This window comes from Rana temporaria, chromosome 9 (genome assembly GCF_905171775.1).
Source record: "Rana temporaria chromosome 9, aRanTem1.1, whole genome shotgun sequence".
Classification (NCBI taxonomy): domain Eukaryota; kingdom Metazoa; phylum Chordata; class Amphibia; order Anura; family Ranidae; genus Rana; species Rana temporaria.
In genome coordinates, this window is record NC_053497.1 from 143817472 (window position 1) to 143838198 (window position 20727).

General features: G+C 42.5%; 1 protein-coding gene across 1 annotated transcript in view; it reads right to left on the minus strand.

The window, feature by feature from the left end:
* Nucleotides 1-2355: 2355 nt before the first annotated feature.
* Nucleotides 2356-20727, minus strand: part of LRRC8A (leucine rich repeat containing 8 VRAC subunit A) — a 44197-nt gene continuing 25825 nt past the window's right edge. The window contains exons 3-4 of the mRNA XM_040324713.1: nt 17932-20089; nt 2356-5156 (exon numbers count right to left, since the gene is read on the minus strand). Coding sequence (XP_040180647.1) covers nt 4881-5156; nt 17932-20082 — 2427 coding nt within the window. The 5' untranslated portion in view covers nt 20083-20089 and the 3' untranslated portion in view covers nt 2356-4880. The remainder of the gene's footprint in view (nt 5157-17931; nt 20090-20727) is intronic.

Sequence of the window (20727 nt, forward strand, 5' to 3'; positions counted from 1 at the left end):
GCCTTACACTAAAAGTTCATCTACACTTTAAAGAGGAGCTCCACGTATTCGCACCCCTTCTACTGCCGCATTTGGCACTTTTTGGGGGTGAGCGGGTACCGGATTTTGACAGGTACCCGTTCCCACTTCCTGCTAAGAACGCTGCACGGCGATTTACGTCATGTCCGGCCCCTCCTCCTTCCCCCCACAGCCTTCTGGGACCGGTGTGTGTCCTAGAAGACGGGACCATTTAGAAAGTGCAGCGCGACTCACGTATGCACAGTAGGAAACAGGTTTTCTTTACTTGCAATGCTGGCGCCTGCACCTAAAGCCTATGGACAAATCAGCTTGGGGTGTCAACATCGTGGGATTCCCAGACAGGCAAATGTTATATTAAAAGTTAGAAGCTACTCCGCTTTAAAGACATTAGGTGGGCATGACAACAAAGCAAATTGAGAAATGTGAAGGGGTGTGCTTCCGCGCCAAAATGAGTTACTTAATACAAATCACCAAGTGACAAATTAATAACTACTATAATATTTAAGCTGCTCCTCTGGGTCAGATTATTAAGAAAATAATGTGCAATGGGATGTAGGTGTGAAAGAGGGCGCTAGGGACTGGTGGACTCACTGATGAAGATACCCTCACACGAAAAAGGGGGGCCTCTCAGTAGGTCTGATATATTAACTATATTAAACACTCCTGTGACAAAAAGAATATAAAAACACAATACGATAGATAACTATATAAAGACAATAGAGTGCTAAATATTGTGAATTAAATGCTGAAAAAATATAAAAAAAAAATATAGATATTTCACGATCCCGTGAATGTGCACAAAAATGCTATAGACGAAAAATAAATAAAGTGTCTCTCTTTGGCACTCTAATTAGTGCAGTCCATAAGGTGTAATTTCCCGATGAAATGAGTGATCATACGATACGCGGTGAGAAATCATACAGCCATCACCAATTAATTACAGCTTCACCCGATGTGTTCTGATTTGCAAAACTCTTACCAGAGGGTGTGGACCCCTTTAATTAAAAAGGATGGTCTGTTGAGCTGAACAGGTTAATGTGCCTGCACACTTGGACACCATCTATTCAGACTGCTGTGATTGGCTCAATCGTATCTCAGGATTCAAAAACAAAAGGGAACTGATAGTGCATTATCGTTTATTAAAATACATAAAAACAAAGTGGCTGAATGGCCCCTTACTTGGTAGGTGCCAGCCCGGCACTAGGATGGCATGCGCTGGATATGACTCTGGCTTTGCGACTGCAGAAATCGTCCGCTGAGCGGGGAGTCCTATTGCCAGCTGTAGCGTCTATGTGCGGGATCAGCTGGGGAGCAGGAAAAGTCAGTCTGACTTTTCCTGCTCCCCAGCTGATCCCGCACATAGACGCTACAGCTGGCAATAGGACTCCCCGCTCAGCGGACGATTTCTGCAGTCGCAAAGCCAGAGTCATATCCAGCGCATGCCATCCTAGTGCCGGGCTGGCACCTACCAAGTAAGGGGCCATTCAGCCACTTTGTTTTTATGTATTTTAATAAACGATAATGCACTATCAGTTCCCTTTTGTTTTTGAATCCTGAGATACGATTGAGCCAATCACAGCAGTCTGAATAGATGGTGTCCAAGTGTGCAGGCACATTAACCTGTTCAGCTCAACAGACCATCCTTTTTAATTAAAGGGGTCCACACCCTCTGGTAAGAGTTTTGCAAATCAGAACACATCGGGTGAAGCTGTAATTAATTGGTGATGGCTGTATGATTTCTCACCGCGTATCGTATGATCACTCATTTCATCGGGAAATTACACCTTATGGACTGCACTAATTAGAGTGCCAAAGAGAGACACTTTATTTATTTTTCGTCTATAGCATTTTTGTGCACATTCACGGGATCGTGAAATATCTATATTTTTTTTATATTTTTTCAGCATTTAATTCACAATATTTAGCACTCTATTGTCTTTATATAGTTATCTATCGTATTGTGTTTTTATATTCTTTTTGTCACAGGAGTGTTTAATATAGTTAATATATCAGACCTACTGAGAGGCCCCCCTTTTTCGTGTGAGGGTATCTTCATCAGTGAGTCCACCAGTCCCTAGCGCCCTCTTTCACACCTACAAAGCAAATTGAGAGTTCAGCCATGAAAAACTATACATTAATCTTAATACAGGTTTCATTTAACATGGATAGCTAAGGAGATACTAAAATGGCTTAGTGACATTTCCAATTTCATTTTCCGGGAGAATATATATATATATATATATATATATATATATATATATATATATATATATATATATATATATATATATATAAAAAATATCTTTTCTGGTATTTTGGAACAAAAGCATCCATATCTCGATTTCCTTCCCTCTTTATCTGGTGCAGGACAGAGGGGAGATAAAAAAAAACACATTACTAAACATGCTAAGTGTTCCAGTCCTGATATTGATGAGCCACTCCCAAAGGAAGAGTGTGGTTGAGCAGAACAGGCCAAGTCCTGAGTCACAATGTAGGAGGCTGCGGCTCCAGACACATTATAGTAAAAGTCCTGTACACCAATTTCACAAGCGAGGCTTAATGGTTGTGCCAATGAAAAGTTTTACTATTTCAATGAAAAAAAAAGAAAAGAGAAAGCTATTTTTATAATGAGATTGCGATTTAGGATTTTTTATAATGGAAAAAGGCAACTCCAATGTGACTGAACCTCACCAAGGTTACCCTGGCAACGGTAGCGCAGAGGGCACACTTGGTATATTCTTCCTACACTTTGGCACAGTGATCCACTTTGCATGGAATTAGTGAATGGCAAAACAGGAGATGCAGGTACAGGTTAAATAAAGCTATAAAGGTTTGTATTACTCAGAATGCAAGGCCAAATAATAAAAAAATAAAATAAGTTAATTAATTAGTGTCAATCGAGTAAATAAATAGCAATTATCAAAAAAGCACCATGAGGAAAAGAGGAACCTTGGAGTCCACCTCGAACGCTGAGGAACATGCTGAAAAGGTGGCAGTAGGGAAATGCACTGCACTTTTTCTTTTATGGGGGGGACAATGTTGCAATGAATTTCCAGCCAAAATTTACATTTTGGACAGTGAGAAGAAGAGTAAGAACTTTGGAGAGGTGTACTGCGGTCTGTGCCCCCACTGGGGAGATCATCCCCTCATTTCCTGTCTCAGCTTCAAGCCACAGGAAGTAAGGAAAATGTTCTTAGTAGGGACAGAGACGAAACACCTTATTGCTGGTAGAGAGGGGAAGTGATTGGGCCTCTGTCAGGTATGTACTGCTGCTTTTGTAACCTATCAAGCGGCTTCCCTTTTCTTACGGCTTCTAAACGAGGGGACATAGGCAATATAGCATGCATCCGCCAGAGATTCTAAACCAGACATATCAAACTGGTGTTCTATGAGCTATATAGGACTCTCTTCTTACACCTTTGTTGTAGCCCCTAGCTGGTTTTATGCTTTAAATGGTCTTTTGGAGTCAGCTGTGCTCCAGTGCATTAAGGCTCTTAAAATATTTTATGGTCCCTTTCTATGCGATTACTAGAATGTTAATTACCAAAGCATTATAATCTTTTTCTGAATTAGAAGCCTAAACTTTGAGCAAATAAAAAAAAAAAAAAATATATAGATCCCGTTGGGCTGTGCCAAGTATTCTCACAGCGTCTGCACTCGTCTACAGTCTAGCACTTTAGGGGCCTGATGTCATCAAGACCGAAGCGGGGTCCTTAGCACTGCTCTGAACGTAAGGGCGCTGAGGGATAGTCCATCGCCAGATAATGGGGGGAGAACTGTCTGCTGGGGAAGCCAGAGGATCAAGTAAGGAAAACTGTTTCTCCTCTTGCCTGGACAAAACTAGCTATTTAAAGCCTCCTGAACTTATCATAGTGCCATCACTCGCCAACTTCTTGGCTCACAGATTTTCTGGCCTTTGTTGACTATGTATTACAACTTAAGTTTTATAGACAACCAAATTTTCATATTGGAATTTGGCCTGTTACAATGTAATCTTGTAACACCATTATGTTACTTGTTCTTTTGACTTTTTTTGTTTTGTGGCATAAATACTTTTATTCCAAAAACCCAAAAAACAAGCTATTAATCATTGCAGCCCAACTGCGAGGAATTCCTTTTTGTTTCTTCCCGGAGTTGGGCTTTAAGTTGTGTGCCCCTCAGCAGACATAAGGTGGCCCCTAAAATAAATATTGTACTCCGTCCGCCCATTTGAGTTTACCTTCTCCATTTTAAACCTAAAACTATTTTAACTGGAGTTCCCCTTTAGGCTCTATCTCCTGTACTCAGCCTTGCCCACCTCGACCAGCTAAGCCACACTTATTTTGCATATGACAGCTGTAAAGGCAAGGTTGTGGAAAAGATTGACATCACAGTGATGTTGTAAGATTCTAAATAATAACTGGTAAATTGTATGGAGGAGCACAGGACAGGAGCGTGCCTTAAATGAGACACTTCCAAAAACAAATGTCAAAAATCAAAAACACACCCCCTACCCCTTTCCTTCACAGCATTTGCTGGCCAATTACATGCATGCTTTAGGGTGAGATTGAAGACTTGATCCCAGCAATGGAAGTTTGTACACAAACAGGAAAGGAAGGGGCTTCCTCTGCCTCTAGTATAACCAGGATGACAGGCTATGCAATGATATTAAATACAGGCAGGAACAAAGATAACATTATTCAGATTGTTTTGCTCGCTGCAGCAACATATCATAACATCTTGGTGTACAAATCTGAGAAGGAGTTAAAGTTGGAGCCCTTTTCGAGAGGCTGTGTAGTTTCTGCTCATGTTAATTGTTAGGTCAGTGACTGGCAATGACATGGGACCTTTTCTGGACTTCCTTGTTGTGTCTAAAGTCTCCCTCAGACTTGTTCCTTGTCTGCTCTTGTTAATTTCTCTTTAACTTCCGATGGCAGAGTATTAAATATGTCCTCTTCCACCACAAGTCCGCTCCGTTTCAGGAGGTGGCACTCTCCTAACTCGACGGGTAAACACTCCAGTCTGTTGCCACGCAGTTCCATCTGGGTCAGGTTGGTGAGCTCGCCCACTCTAGAAGGCAGAGATTGCAGGGCATTGCTCCCCAAGTTGAGGGTACGTAGCTTCTTGCACTGGAACAGCTCTGGGGGCAGGTTTTCAATCTGCGGGGAAATAAAACAGAAAGCAATCAACAGAGAACAAAAATACAGAATTACAACTTTATGTGATCCTGTCCTGATAGACATACAGATGCTGCCATGGCATCTTCTTTTACAAATTGCCAATTCCCTAGGTATCTCAGTCTCTGAAGTTTCTATTTTGTGAATCAATGAAAACATACCCACACCATGCATGCCAGCAATGTAGTCTGACAACTGAGAATTGTATCAAGAGGAAGATGCATAACCACCAGGATCTCCACGTGATTTAAAGTGGTTCCAAAGGCACAAAAACGTTTACCTTAATGCATTCTCTGCATTAGAGTACAAAACCTTCTGCATGTGGCGTTCCCTTATACGTACCTTAGCCCAATCTCGATTCAGTGCTGTGCATGACAGCAGGGGATCTCTCCATCCTCATAGGCTTAGAGAGAGCAGCAGAAGCCATTGGCTCCCTCTGCTGTCAATCACAGCCAGTGGCTGAGGGGGGGGGGTTAAGGGATGAACCGCACTCTGTGTGTCTATGGACAAGTGCCCCCATAGTAAGCGGCTTGTTATGGGGGCACTCAGCAGGGAAGTTGAGGAACCAGGGGTGCCAGCTGGGGACCCGAGATGAGGAGAATCAGGGCTGCTCTGTGCAAAACTAGGTAAGAGCAGGTAAGTATAACATGTTTGTTACTTACATAAAGCAAAATCTACAATGGAATGGTTCACGAATAAACATATCCAGGTGTTAGGATGGCCAAGTCAAAGTCCAGACCTGAATCCAATCGAGAATCTGTGGAAAGAACTGAAAACTGCTGTTCACAAACGCTCTCCATCCAACCTCACTGAGCTTGAGCTGTTTTGCAAGGAGGAATGGACAAAAATTTCCATCTCTCGATGTGAAAAACTGATAGAGACATACCCCAAGCGACTTACAGCTGTAATCGCAGCAAAAGGTGGCGCTACAAAGTATTAACTTAAGGGGGCTGAATAATTTTGCACGCCCAATTTCAGTTTTTTATTTGTTAAAAAAGTTTAAAATATCCAATAAATTTCGTTCCACTTCATGATTGTGTCCCACTTAATGTTGATTCTTCCAAAAAAAAAAAAAATACCAGTTTTATATCTTTATGGTTGAAGCCTGAAATGTGGCAAAAGGTTGCAAAGTTCAAGGGGGCCGAATACTTTCGCAAGGCACGGGGTGTGTGTGTAATGTAAAAATTAAAAAAAAAAATTATAATATATATATATATATATATATATATATATATATATATATATATATATATATATATATATATATATATATATATATATATATATATATATATAGATATAGATATAGATAGATAGATAGATAGATAGATAGATAGATAGATAGATAGATAGATAGATAGATAGAGAGAAAGTGTGGCAAGTGGACAAGCCAGGATGCCCAGGGACTCCACAAAAGTTAAATGGATGCCATTGGATCAAATTCCAAACAGATACATTACAAAAATTCACCTAACGTTTAACACAAACAGAAAGTGACCTGCTGACATCTTATATATGGCTTTCAGACATGACTCTGTAGTTTCACCCTTTGCCACACCCTTGCTGTTGCAATCAGCTACTTTAGAGTTGAACTCTAGACAGATTTAGAAGACATACATAAATGCAGCTCTGTAATCATTAATACGGCTGGGTTCACACTAGCCGTGGCTCACAGCAGGGGGTGTTTTGCGTCCCTGTTCTCAGTTTCAGGTGCAAATCGGGTCAGAGTTTTAGGCTGAATTCGCACCTGAAACGGATCAGAAAAAGCACAGAACCCTTTTTCAGTGTGTACAGTGGCTGTCCCGGAGCTGCGTGCAGCGGCTCGATTGAGAGCCGGCCACACTCTTCTGTCATGAGAATTGGAATGCGGGGAAACCCACATCCAATTTGCATCAGTGTGAAACCAGCCTACAAGTTTATTTTTTTAAATGCAAGAAGTGTAAGTGGTTGAATGCAAGTAGCACCATCTTGCAGTCCTGATCCAGCAGGGCTACAGTGTGAAAAAGCATCATAACGAGCCAATTAGTTTGTGCGCAGCAAGAAGCATGCTGGTAGAAAAAAGAAGAGTGACAGAGGGTCAGCTTATCACTGTGCTGCTGCTCTTTTCACTGTCCAGTCACAAGTTGGGGCAGGCGCTTCAAAAACTGGGGTCAAAAATGCTGAAAGAGACCGTTTGCCCTCAGCGTGTTAGTAGATCTAGAACTGAAAACTAAAAAAAAAAAAAAAGAGTAAGGGCTCTTTCACACGGGAGGCCCGTTCAGGTCCGCCTGCCAGTTTTTTTAGGCGGACCTGAATGGGTGCTCCGTGCTCCTCTATGGAGCCGCGGAAGTCAGCGGTGACATGCCCGCTGACATCCGACCCGCTCCAATCCGCCAAAGTGTGACGGAGGAAAAACCTACTTTTCTGGCGGATTGGGTGAACACGGACAGACGGTCCGTGTTCATCCGATTCCCCCATAGGGGAGAGTGGAGAAAAGACTCAGCGGGGGTCAACGGAGCGATCCGCCCCGTGTGAAAGGGGCCTAAGACAGTCAACCTCTTCTGCTACCAGTTTGGTTTTAGGTATATAGATCTATCGCAGGGGAACGACAAGTACCCAGCACAAGCAACAAGGACTAATACGGTAAGCACTGACAGGCAGTGCCGCAATCTGAAACCTTTCATTTCACAGCCAGCCAGCAACATAATTTATGAGAAGCTTTGTGCTAGACCTGGAATCCTCCTCACCTGAGGCCATGGTCCGGCCCTGCCTGCAACAGTGGTTATCACACCAGACTTTGTGGTCAAGCGAGCTGGTCTGCATAGGTAGGTTAAAGCTGAGGTTTGGGTGGCACAACCCACCTTCGTTAAAAAAATTGAGCTCAATGTTCTACCATACTCCAGTGAGCTCGTCTGCTAATCATAATCGATGCCAACATTGTATATCTGATTTATATGCTTTTTTGCAGATAATTTTCTGACCTAATCCTGAAGAAGGGGGTAACTCCAAAACATGTAGAGTGTGCAATTGGAAGACTAGTTTCCATGTATAACAATGCGGAACCACCATATACATCACATTTTTTCCGATTTATGTCGGAGAAGTGGATGCTCCACCTATAGCAGCATTCAGTGTCTAGTATCTACTCATTTAAGGCTTTTTTATTATGTATATTTTTCTATAATAAATTAATATTTTTTGTAAAATGACTTTTGGAAGTTCATATCGTACCATGAGAGTCCATGCTGCCTCCACAATATTTCAATCTCTTATAATTGCTGAATGGATTACAATAAAATACTGCCACCTGACAAGCTTCCGATAGTAGTTTTCAGTCTTCCAACACAACAATAATTTATAGAAAACAGTTCTAATAAGAGAAGATGCAAGAACCCATTGGTTGCATTGGCCACCATGCTAAGAAAAGGTAAGATGATTATGACCTCTCAAATGTTGTTGGTTAAAGTGACACCAAACGCTGGCATAAAAAAATAGAAATAAAAAAAAAAATAATAATAATAATCTATTCAAGTATGTAACTCATTCTTAAACTGGTTCTAAAGGCAGAAGGTTTCCTACCTTAAAGCATTCTATGCATTACAGTAAAAAACCTTCTGGGTGCAGCAAACCCCCCCCCCCTCCCGCTCGATCCAGAAATGTGCAAGACTCTCTCTCCTCATTGGCTCACTCACAGCAGCAATGTGTGAATGGACAAAGTCTATTCACAGGAGCGTGGCCCAGGAGCGAGCCTGCTTAAGTGCCCCCATAGCTTGCTATTGGGGCACTTAGTAGGGGGGGGGGGGGAGCCAGGACCACCAGTTGGGTACCCAAAAAGAAGAGGATCAGGGCTGCTCTGTGCAAAACCATTACCAACTAAAAAAAGTACCTTCTTTTGCTTGCAGCCTTTTCCAAATTTCTTGTGATATGATGCAACTTACTTACTGAAGGGTGGATACATCCATTTTCCATGGTCCCACTGTATGCAGGAATGTAGCCACCCTTCTCTTGCTCGCTCCTTCGGTGGACTTTGTAGTGGGCATAGAGCAACCTATTGCTTGTTCCAAATGCACCAAATTGCAGAGGTTCATGCAGAAGGTTACAAAGAGGCAGAAAAACAGTACAATTTAATGAAAATTCCAGGGCTATTAACTACTTGCCGACCTGCCGCTGTTTTACGGCGGCAGGTTGGCTCCCCTGCGCGAGAGCCCGTAGCTCTACGTCGGCTCTCTCGCAGGCTACTAGGGGCGCGGGCCCCCGAGTCCCGTGCCTGGCGCGATCGCCGCCGGGCACCCGCGATTGCTTGTTACAGAGCGGGGACCGGGAGCTGTGTGTGTAAACACAGCTCCCGGTCCTGTCAGGGGGAGAAACGCTGATCCTCTGTTCATACAATGTATGAACAGAGTTTCAGTGTTTTCCCCTAGTGAGGCCACCCCCCGCACAGTTAGAACACACCCAGGGAACATATTTAACCCCTTCCCCGCCCCCATAGTGTTAACCTCTTCACTGCGAGTGGCATTTTTTCTAGTAATCCAATGCATTTTTATAGCACTGATCGCTATAAAAATGCCAATGGTCCCAAAAATGTGTCAAACGTGTCCGAAGTGTCCACCATAATGTCGCAGTACCGAAAAAAAAAAAAAAAATCGCTGATCACTGCCATTACTAGTAAAAAAAAAAATTATTAAAAAAAATGCCATAAAAATACCCCCTATTTTGTAAACGCTATCAATAAACGCTTATTGTGATTTTTTTTTACGAAAAATATGTAGAAAAATACGTATCGGCCTAAACTGAGGAAAAAAAAATAGTTTTTTTATATATTTTTGAGGGATATTTATTACAGCAAAAAGTACAAAATATTAATTTTTTTCAAAATTGTAGCTCTATTTTTGTTTATAGCGCAAAAAATTAAAACCGCAGAGGTGATCAAATACCACCAAAAGAAAGCTCTATTTGTGGGGAAAAAAAGGACGCCAATTTTGTTTGGGAGCCACGTCGCACGACCGCGCAATTGTCAGTTAAAGCGACGCAGTCCCGAATCGCAAAAAGTGCTCTGGTCTTTGGGCAGCAATATGGTCCGGGGGTTAAGTGGTTAAGTAGTGGCTGTGTATGGATTAGATTTGAAGAATAAGGATATCGGTTGGCGTCACCTGAATTGTATGCAGCACTTGACGATTAAAACAACCTGACAGGACAGATCCAGTTCTAAAGCCAGCTGCACTACAGCAATCTAGTAAAACAGCAAATGAATACAGTCCATTAATTATTAAAACGTCATTAATAAAACTTCCTCCGGCTCACAAGAGTCACACAATAGCTTTGTTATGCTTGTGGTGAGTATATTAACATCTGTTCTAAAAGTAGCCTCGCTGTACTGGAACTAATGATGCAAGGAGGGGGACGGAGAAGGAGAGCAAAACAAGCTCCTCATAGCTGGAGGGCCTCGCCTTTTGTAAAATCTCAGCCATATGGAGGAGGATAGTAGTACTCAAAAACCGTATTTGTGTTAAAGTGGAGTTCCAACTACATTAACCAATTTTTAGAAGAAATAGATTTCATGAGGCAATCATATTGTATATATATGTTCACGTACTTTGTTAAAATCCTCCGCCGATATCCCGAGTATTAGCAGAAAGACACTTTTAAAAACGGTTCTCGGACATTCCCATTTTGCTTGTGGGCATGTGACGCCCACAAGCACTTACTTCCTGGATACTGTGATGATCCGCAACCATCATGCACTGTCCCATCCCGTCCCTCTCTCGCGCATGCGCATTCTAACCGCACTTCAGCGTCCTCAACCTCTCAGGTTGCCATCACAACTGGCGGCGTCATCCGAAGTGCCCGCCCGTTGTGATGGCAACGAAGAAAACAAAAACACTAACAAGCTACAGTACCTGCCGGTGAGAAAGGGTTTTCAGCACGATCCTCTCCATGGAAAGGGGGTGGGGACGAGGGGTGGTCAGAAAAGGGGGTGGGGACGAGCAAGCGCCCCCCCCCCCCCCTGCTGAACCATACCAGCCTGCATGCCCTCAACATGGGGGGTGGGTGCTTTGGGGAAGGGGGGCACCCTGCGGCCCCCCCACCCCAAAGCACCTTGCCCTCATGTTGAGGACAAGAGCCTCTTACTGACAACCATAACAAGGGGGGCCCCATATCGCGGCCCCCCCACCCTATGTGAATGAGTATGGGGTACTTTGTACCCCTACCCATTCACCTGGGGAAAAAAGTGTCAATAAAAAAAAAAAACACTACACTTGTTTTTAAAGTAATTTATTAGTCAGCTCCGGAGGTCTTCTTCCGACTTCGGTCTCCAGCTATCTTCTTCCAGCTCTTTTACTAGTGTTGGCCCGGTCTTCTCCATCGTCTTCTTCCCTCTTCTCTTCTTCCGATGTTGACATTGCTCTCTCCAGCTGTATTGCCGGGTACGCAACGATTTATATAGGCATGGGGCGTGGTCACCGGGTGATCCCGCCCCTTATGATGTCACTGCCCGGATCATGATGGGACTGTGATCTCATATGGTGTGGGGTCACCGGGTGACATCACCCGGTGAACACGCCCCATGCCTATATAAATCGTTGCGAACTGAGGAATTACAGAGGGAGCGAGCGTTGTGTCAACATCGGAAAAAGAAAAAAGAGAAAAGACGACGGAGAAGACCGGGCCAATGCTAGTAAAAGAGCTGGAAGATGATAGCGGAGGAGCCTGGGAGAAGGCACCGGAGAGCGGGAGAAGAGACCCCCGAAGTCAGAAGATGACCCCGGAGCTGCTTAATAAATTACTATAAAAACCTGTGTAGTTTTTTTTTTTTTTTAATAAATTTTTTTATGTGACCTTGCAGATGACAGTCAGACAGGCTATTAAAGAGGGGCATGTGAGGAGTGGACTTAAAATACCGGCAACCACTGTCCCTTATAATATATTATGAATATTACTACAGTCTGAGTCAGCTACCCAGACCTTGCAGACGACAGGCTATTAAAAGGAGGACTTAAAATACCAACCACTGTCCCTTACGAGACTGCGCACAGATATTTTATATCTCATGTTCAGAGGATGCAATTCATTAAGAGAATCATGATCTTCATTCTATGAAAAAGAATCGCGATTCTCATTTTTCCAAGAATCGTGCAGCTTTAGTATATGAGCTGGTATTTCTAAAGATGAGCTAGTTGGACCTTTTCGGGTTTGAATATGGAGTCAAAAATCAACTCCCAATCCTACTGCCAGTTTTTAGAGGCCACTTTCTTCAATACAAAAACATTGGGGTAAAACGTGTTTTTTTTCACAATTCATTAAAGTGCATTTTTCCCAAAAGACTGTTTAAAAATTGCTGCGCAAATACAGTGTGACATAAATTGCAACGATTGGCAGTTTATCCTCTAGCTTCTCTGCTGCTGAAAATGCCCCTCTCGGCTTATACTCGAGTCACCCTTTAGCGCCCGGACTTTGGGGAACCGGTACCGGACAGCCGTAGGTTCCCTGGAAACTTGGCACACATGTAGCTCCACTCTTCCTTTACAAGTGTGCAAAGTTTGTTGTCTGGGGGACCTGGGGACCTATAGCCAGGGAGCACCGATTTTTCAAAGCCGGGCACCCCTTCCATAGACTTATTTTGGGGACCTGGTACTGGCCGGTCGTAGTTCCCCTGGACCTTGGCACATATGTAGCCCCATTTTTACTCTACAAGTGTTCAAAGTTTGTTGTCTGGGGGACCTACGGTTGGGGAGCACCGATCTTTCAAACCCGGGCACCCGTTCCATAGATTCTAATGTTAAACGTCAGACTAGTCATGGGCACAGTGAGGCATGCAGATGGACACCCTAGGCTTATACTCGAGTCAATATGTTTTCCCAGCTTTTTGTGCTAAACTTAAGTGCCTCGGCTTATATTCAGGTCGGCTTATACTAGGGCCGAAACAACTAATCGATTAATCGACAACTAATCGATTATGAAATTAATCGATTACAATTTTCATAATCGATCGGCCAGTAACATAATGGGGTTAAAAAAAGCTAAAATTAGCCCTTTATAGTACAAAAAAGCAAATCGCTACTGTAAATATTACTTTCACTGTCCCACGGTAAAAAAAAATGAACCCCTTACAGTAGCGATTATTTGCTCTTTTTGTACTTATTTTTGTTTAACCCCATTATGTTTTTTTTTTTTTTTTTAAGGCTATTATCCGATTAATCGAAACAATAACCGTCCAATTAATCGATTATGAAAACAATAGTTAGTTGCAGCCCTAGCTTATACTCGAGTATATACGGTATACATATTTATTTTATTATGTTTGGGGGTCCCAAGTAATTTTCTAGCAAAAAAATATGATTTTTACATGTAGGAGAGGAATGCCAGAATTGGTCTGAGCTGGAAGTGGTTGATGCAAAGAATGCATTAAGGTAAAAAATGCTTAGGCTTTATAACCACTTTAAATAATAAATAGAAGAGTCTAGATGACTAGACTTCCATGCAAAGGGACTAGATGGCAGCTTATTTTCTGTTGGGGTCCAGCAGTAGACTGTAGTAAGGATTTCACAAACAGGGGGGTACAGGCAGTACACCTGTAAGGGGTCCGGAGGTCCCCAGGGGCCCGTATGACAACTCCCCTTTTTTTTTATTTATTCTTTATAAAAAATATATATATATATATATATATATATATATATATATATATATATATATATATATATATATATATATATATATTATTAAAAGGGACAATTTTTTTTATTGTTTTAGAGGTCTGGAGGTCCCCAGGCCCCCGGATGCCAACCCCCCTTTTTTTTTATTTATTTTTTTATTAAAAAAATATTTTTTATAATATATTTTTATTTTATTTTTTATTAAAGGGACAATTTTTTTTTAGGGGTATGGGGGTCCCCAGGGGCCCAGAGATCCCCAGATGAAAACCCCCCTTTTTTTTTTTATAAAAAAAAAAAAAAAATTTTAATTAGATAATTTCTTTTTTAAAAATATATATATATATATATATATATATACATACACACACACACACACATATATACATACATCCACACACACATACATATAAATATATATATTTTTTTTTATTAAAGGGCTCAGGAGGTCCACAGGGCCCCATGTGGCAAACCCCCCCTTTTTTTTTAATATATATATTTTTTTATTATTATTATTATTAAAGGGCCCAGAGTGCCATCTAGGGCCCTAGATGGCAACCCCCCCTTTTTTTTATAAATGTTTATTTTTTTTTATATATATATATTTTTATTTATTAAAGGGCCCAGAGGTCCCGGATGGCAACACCCCTTTTTGTAATTTCTCTTTATAAATAATAATAATAATTATATTAATTGAGAACCAGGGAAGGGGGTGGCCTTTTACAAAAAAAGAATAAAGAAAAATATATATAAAAAAAGGGGGGTAGCCCTCTGGGCCCTTTAATAATAAAAAAATGAGATAGATTATATATATATATATATAATCTATCTCATTTTTTTTATTATTAAAGGGCCCAGAGGGCTACCCCCCTTTTTTTATATATATTTTTCTTTATTTCTTCTTTTTTTGTAAAAGGCCACCCCCCGCCTCGGTTCTCAATTCGCGGCAGCCCCTCCCCCCCGTTCTCAATTTCAGACGGCAGTACTCCCACCCCCCCCCCCCCCGGTTCTCTGCTCCAGGGGGCCCATGCCTGAAGCTGTGTAAGGGGCCCCATAATTTCTGATGGCGGCCCTGTTCACAAATAAGGAAAGGGTGAACACCTTGATTTTTCCATTGTCAGCCAGGCTCAAGAAAAAAATAAAATACCATTTTTTAATGAAATCTTATCCTTGTGGTATATAGGGTTCCATAAATTCTCAATTATATCTGTACAAATATTCCTGACATCTGCTCAGGATATATATAGGAGATATAGATCTACATAGTGGTAATTTACTGCTATAGAGGCATCAAGTCTACCAGCTGTTATTAAAAGATGTGCAACATTACCAGTAAACTGCAGACAAACATCCAAATACACCAATGAAACAGATGGAGAGCGATTTACCTGCTCAAGGATTTGTATTTCTATCCATACATTCCTAAAATGTATACAGCTCTGCCATGCAGAACAGCCCTGTCAGGAAAAATCAGGTCCCTTTCTCCTGCTTATTTTCATATCTCCTCTTCTACCCCATCCTGTGACTGGACAGTGAAAGGGGAAGTAGCAAACTGTTCAGCTCAACTCTCTGTACTCTTCACCTATCAGCATGCTTCTTGCACTGCAACACACCTGACCAGCTCCTTGTGCTGCTTTCACCTACACACTCAGCTGTATATGGGCTGCAAGAGGCTTATACCAAGGTATTTACAGTGCATGCATGTCACAAATAATGTGCGTTTATGATAACAGATGCATTCATTTGTACCTTAAACATCTGCCTGGAGTTCAAATTTAAAGTGGTTGTAAACCCTTTACAACCACTTTATGCTACAGGTAAGCCTATATTAAGGCTTACCTGTAGCTACCCAGGATACCTCCTAAACCTGCATGGTGTAGGACGGGGATATGCAATTAGCGGACCTCCAGCTGTTGCAGAACTACAATTCCCATGAGGCATAGCAAGACTCTGACAGCCACAAGCATGACACCAGAGTCAGAAGCATGATGGGACTTGTAGTTTTGCAACAGCTGGAGGTCCGCTAATTGCATATCCCTGGTGTAGGAGATATCCCCTGTATGTGCCGATGTCATCGGCACATGCTCACTGGGGCAAACTGAAGCAATGGCACCTAACGGGTCTCAAGGTGAACACGCTACACAAAAGACATATCAAAAGCAAAAACAGGAAAAAAAGACAAAAAAAAAAACCATGATATATTACATAGCATGACGTATTATAAAAACACTCTGTTATAGTAATATCTTCGGTACCAGACGCGTTTCAAGCACCTTCGTCAGGGGTATTGGCAAGAGTATGTGCAGTCATAAATTTGTCTTGCATGTAAAATGTTTTATTATGCATCTTGAAAAAAAATTAAGCACTACCAGCGGTGGTGTCGACAGACCAAAAACATCCAATATCATGAGAGGTTTTTCAATTTTTTGCTTTTTTATTTTTGTTTGCCGGGGGATCCCAGGGAATCGTATGCAACAAAGAAGTTGTAGTCTACAATGTCCGCAGATTGACGAGTAAAACTACCAGAGCACTGCAGAGCAGGGTAGATGCCACTCAGAGGAATGTCTTTCAATACGGGAGAGCTATTACCAAGCGATTTTGACCATACTACTAATGGACAAGAAGCCATACTGAGGCTTTGGGTCGTTTTGCTGACTACCACTTTATTGCATACGATTCCCTGGGATCACCTGGTAAACAAAAATAACATAAAACAATAGCTTTTCTTATTTGAAAAACCTCCCATGATATTGGATGTTTTTGGTGGACATCTGTCGACACCACCGCTAATGGTGCTTCATTTTTTTTCAAGTTGCATAGTAGAACATTTTACATGCAAGACAAATTTATGACTGCACATAATCTTGCCAATACCCTTTGACGAAGGTGCTTGAACCAGAAACGCGTTGGGTACCGGAGATATTACTATAATACCAGAGAGCATTTTTAGAATACGTCATTCCAACTATGTAATAGGTTATGTTTTTTGTTTCTTTCCCATTTTTGCTTTTGATATGTATTTTTAATGATCATTTTCTGCTTAAATTATTTTATGTACAAACAATAAATGTGTGGTTGATGCCTATAAAGTCCCAAATAAGGGGGGATGGGGCTCTCTTTTTTCTTGAACTCAGAGCATGTGCACTGCTTGAGTTGTCAGACAGCTTCCAATCATGTGGTCTATTAGGGCTCTTTCACACGGAGCGGATCCGTATTGATCCGCCCCGTGTGTGTCTGTCTGCTCAGCGGGGATCATCCGTAAATCCCCGCTGAGCTGTCGGCGGACAGGGTGGTCCCCGCACACAGTGCAGAAACCGCCCTGTCTTTCCTCCGCTCTCCCCTATGGGGAATCGGATGAATACAGACCGTGTGTCCGTATTCATCCGATCCGCTCCGCCAGACGGAAGAAAAATAGGGCTTTCTTCCGTCTGAAAAAGCGGATCTTTGCAGAAGCGGATCGGCTAACGTCTGCAATCCCATAAGTCCGTAAACGGACTTGTAAAAAACTGACCGTTCGTCCGCCCGTGTGAAAGGGCCCTTAGATTATAAGCTCTTCTGAGCAGGGCCCTCTTAATTCTCGTGTATTTTATTGTATTATAACTGTATTGTCTCCCCTTTTATATTGTAAAACGCTGCGTAAACTGTTGGCGCTATATAAATCCTGTAAAATAATAATAATGTGACCACTGTGACAGCCAATCACAGGGGTCATATGACTGGGAAGTCTGTCCTGCCCCAATACCTAGATAAAGGTATGCAGTGGACAGACAGGAAGGGTGTGAACTCATTTAAAAAGTATGAGAATCCAAAATAAATCACCACATATTGAAACCAATCAAAATATCCGAGCAGCTTACTCACGGTAGCCCTTTCCCTTCCTTAAAACACCTAAAGCCAGACATAGGTGATTCGAATTTCAGCTGGTTTAGCAGGAACCAGCCAAGATTCGAACCATATATAGGCAGGCTGAATGTACCCAAGTTGATCAAATCGATCAACTTGGGTACAAACCGCCTGTCCGATTTTACATTCAATTATTGCTGGCCTCTAGCAAAAATGGCCTTATGGACAGTCAAAGTTCTCACCAACGATATCAAAACCTCCTACAGACAGAACAAAGAAATACTCACATGGTTGGCAGTTACAGCAAAAAACTGCAAGTTCTGGAGCTGGCCAATTTCAGCCGGGATGCTAGTTAGCGTATTGTGGCTGAGATCTAGATGTCGCAGTTTTCGACAGTAGCACAGCTGTGGTGGTATTTTATCAATTTTGTTGCGGTTAAGATACAGGCGCTCAAGGCTTGCCAGATTGCCAATCTGAATGGGTATATAGGCAATATGGTTGTACCAGAGCTTTAAGCAGGTGAGTCTATGTAGGTGCTGAAAGCTGATGATTTCCTCAATAGTTTTCAAATTGTTGTCTTTCAAATCAATCTCCTGAAGATTGTGAAGGCTAAAAATGGAGTGTGGGATCCTCTCCAAGTCACACCGCACCAGTTCCAGCTCCGTTAGGTTCACCATTTTCTTAAGACTGTTGAGAACCATCAGTTTGGTGCCTTCATTGTTTACAGAAAGCTTCTGCAGATGGATGCCTACATCCGTAACCACTTGGGGCAGTTTAGTAAGGTTGCTCTTCAACCTCAACACTTTCAACCTCTTAAGTTCACGGAGACCATCAATGACTATATATCGATTGTTTTCAGCGCTCAAGTTTCCGGTGAGGTGCAACTCCTCAAGGTTTTTCAAACTATAGATCCATAAAGGAATCTCCTTAATATCTGTAAACTTAATGTGTAAAGATTTGAGATTCTCTCTGAGAAAAGCCAAGGCTGGAGACTCAATTTTAGCTGCTGTGTGGTATAACCAGAGTTCTTTCAAGCCTGTGAGCTGGGCAATGCTAGGTGGGATGGTCACATCAGGTATGAGTTCCAGCTTGAGCACTTCCAGCTCCACAAGGTCAAACACAGTGTCCGGGATCCCGCTAAGCATGAAAAGATGGAGCTCAAGTTTCTCCTGAGAATTTTTGGTGATGCGTTGGCGTAGTTTGTCCAGTGTCCACTCGTGATTGAGGTTGAGTTGCCTCAATTTGTTCTCGCTGACTTCAGACAAAAAAACAGCAAAACGTTTTGAGTAAAGTGGGTCATACTGATCTATGAGGTGCAGCATGAAAGCAAAGTCGTTCTTGACATCTGGAATGTCGCTGTAGCTGCTTTCTTCACGAATAGATTCAAAGGAATACTTTTTCAAGGATCGCCTTAGCATCCACCAGAGGGTGTACACACAGACTAGACCGTAAAACCCCACCAGGCTGATGTAGAATGAGGCCAAGATTTTAAATAAGGTGGCCAGTGGATGAGCACATCGGTACATTCGATAGCCAGTGAGGCTCTCAATGTCCACCTTACAATCCACATCGAAGGTGATGCTGCTAACATAGTACACAGTGTAGCAAAGAATCAGAATAAACTTGATCACTTTGATGATTGTCTGCCGCATATAGAGCCTGTAGACTATATCGCCTTCTTCCACATGAGTCCTAAACTTTTTCACCTTCTCAAACAAGGCTTTGGCCTGCTCACCCTCTTTCTTATCAAGCACTCCCGTCTCTGACCGATCCACAATTCCTTGCTCCACCCTGGACTTGCTCCTCTGCAGCATGGGCACGGTTGCTTCTACATCTTCACTGGCTGTAGAAGACTTTTTGTCAACCGAACCATTCATCTTTCCTCCTGAAGGTTTGGGATCACTCTCCTCCACCACAGTCTCCGACAAAGCCCGAGTAGTCCAAGGTGAGTCGAAACATTTTAGTAGGATAGAGACAAAATGTTCTAGCTTGGAGCTGGTCCGAGGAAACTTGAACCAGAAATTGCTACACGCCAGGAAGATCAAAGTGTGCAATAACACTAGATAAGGGAAATATTTTGCAAACCAATGTAGACGGTTTTCATAGCACACAGCATCCACATAGTTGTACTGATGTCTATCCAAGTCATATTTTATGCCTGTGGGGCCTAGTGTTTCTGGAGGCACCAGAGTAGTGTTTGGAAACTCAGGTTCTGCAGGTGTCCAGGCCCGGTAGGAATCGTTACAGCTGTCATGTGTGACCCATTTACAGGGAAGGCAAATCATCTTATCCTGGGTGACCTGTAAGGTGCCTCCAAACACTGCTATCATAAGCATGACAATGGAAATGTAGTCTGTGAACACATCCCACCATGGTTTGAGGATTCTGTAGGCTGGCTGTGTGTCGGCAAAGTACCGCAGCTCTGTCACTGGAATCATGGCTCACCTGGTAACAAGAAAACAGAACAGGTTTTACTAACAAGAAGAATCCCAGAGCATAGGTCTAACATCTATTTATAATCAGCAGAGGACAGGTAAGGACATATTTGATGACTACAAGAGAAGGACAAGAATTTATATCTTACATGGGAAAACAAATCTGCACAATAGGAGATCGAAGATTTGCAGTCCAGGGACCTCGCCTGTGGAATGCACTACCAACCAACATCAGACTAGAGCCGGACCACTTGGCCTTCAGGAGAAAGATCAAAACCCATCTCTTCTGAGGTCAAGGGGGTTCCTTAGGCTCCATTCACACCTAGGCGTTTTGTGGCCTGTAGCCCGACGCTACAATACGCCGGAGGGTCGAAATTGCATTGTTCTCTATGGAGACTGTTCATATCTCCTAAAGCGGTAGTTCACCCTCCTTCACCCCATTATTCCATTACTTTCGGCATCGTAGCGCGAGCTACGGTATGCCGGTCTTAAATTTTTAATCCCCGTACTCACTGTGCTATTGTTGATTGAAGAATCCGACTCCCGCGGGGAATGGGCGTGCCTATGGAGAGGGAGGATGATTGACGGCCGGCTCTGGCACGTCACGCTCCCCGAAGACAGCCGGAGTAGGTCTCGGCTATTCACAGC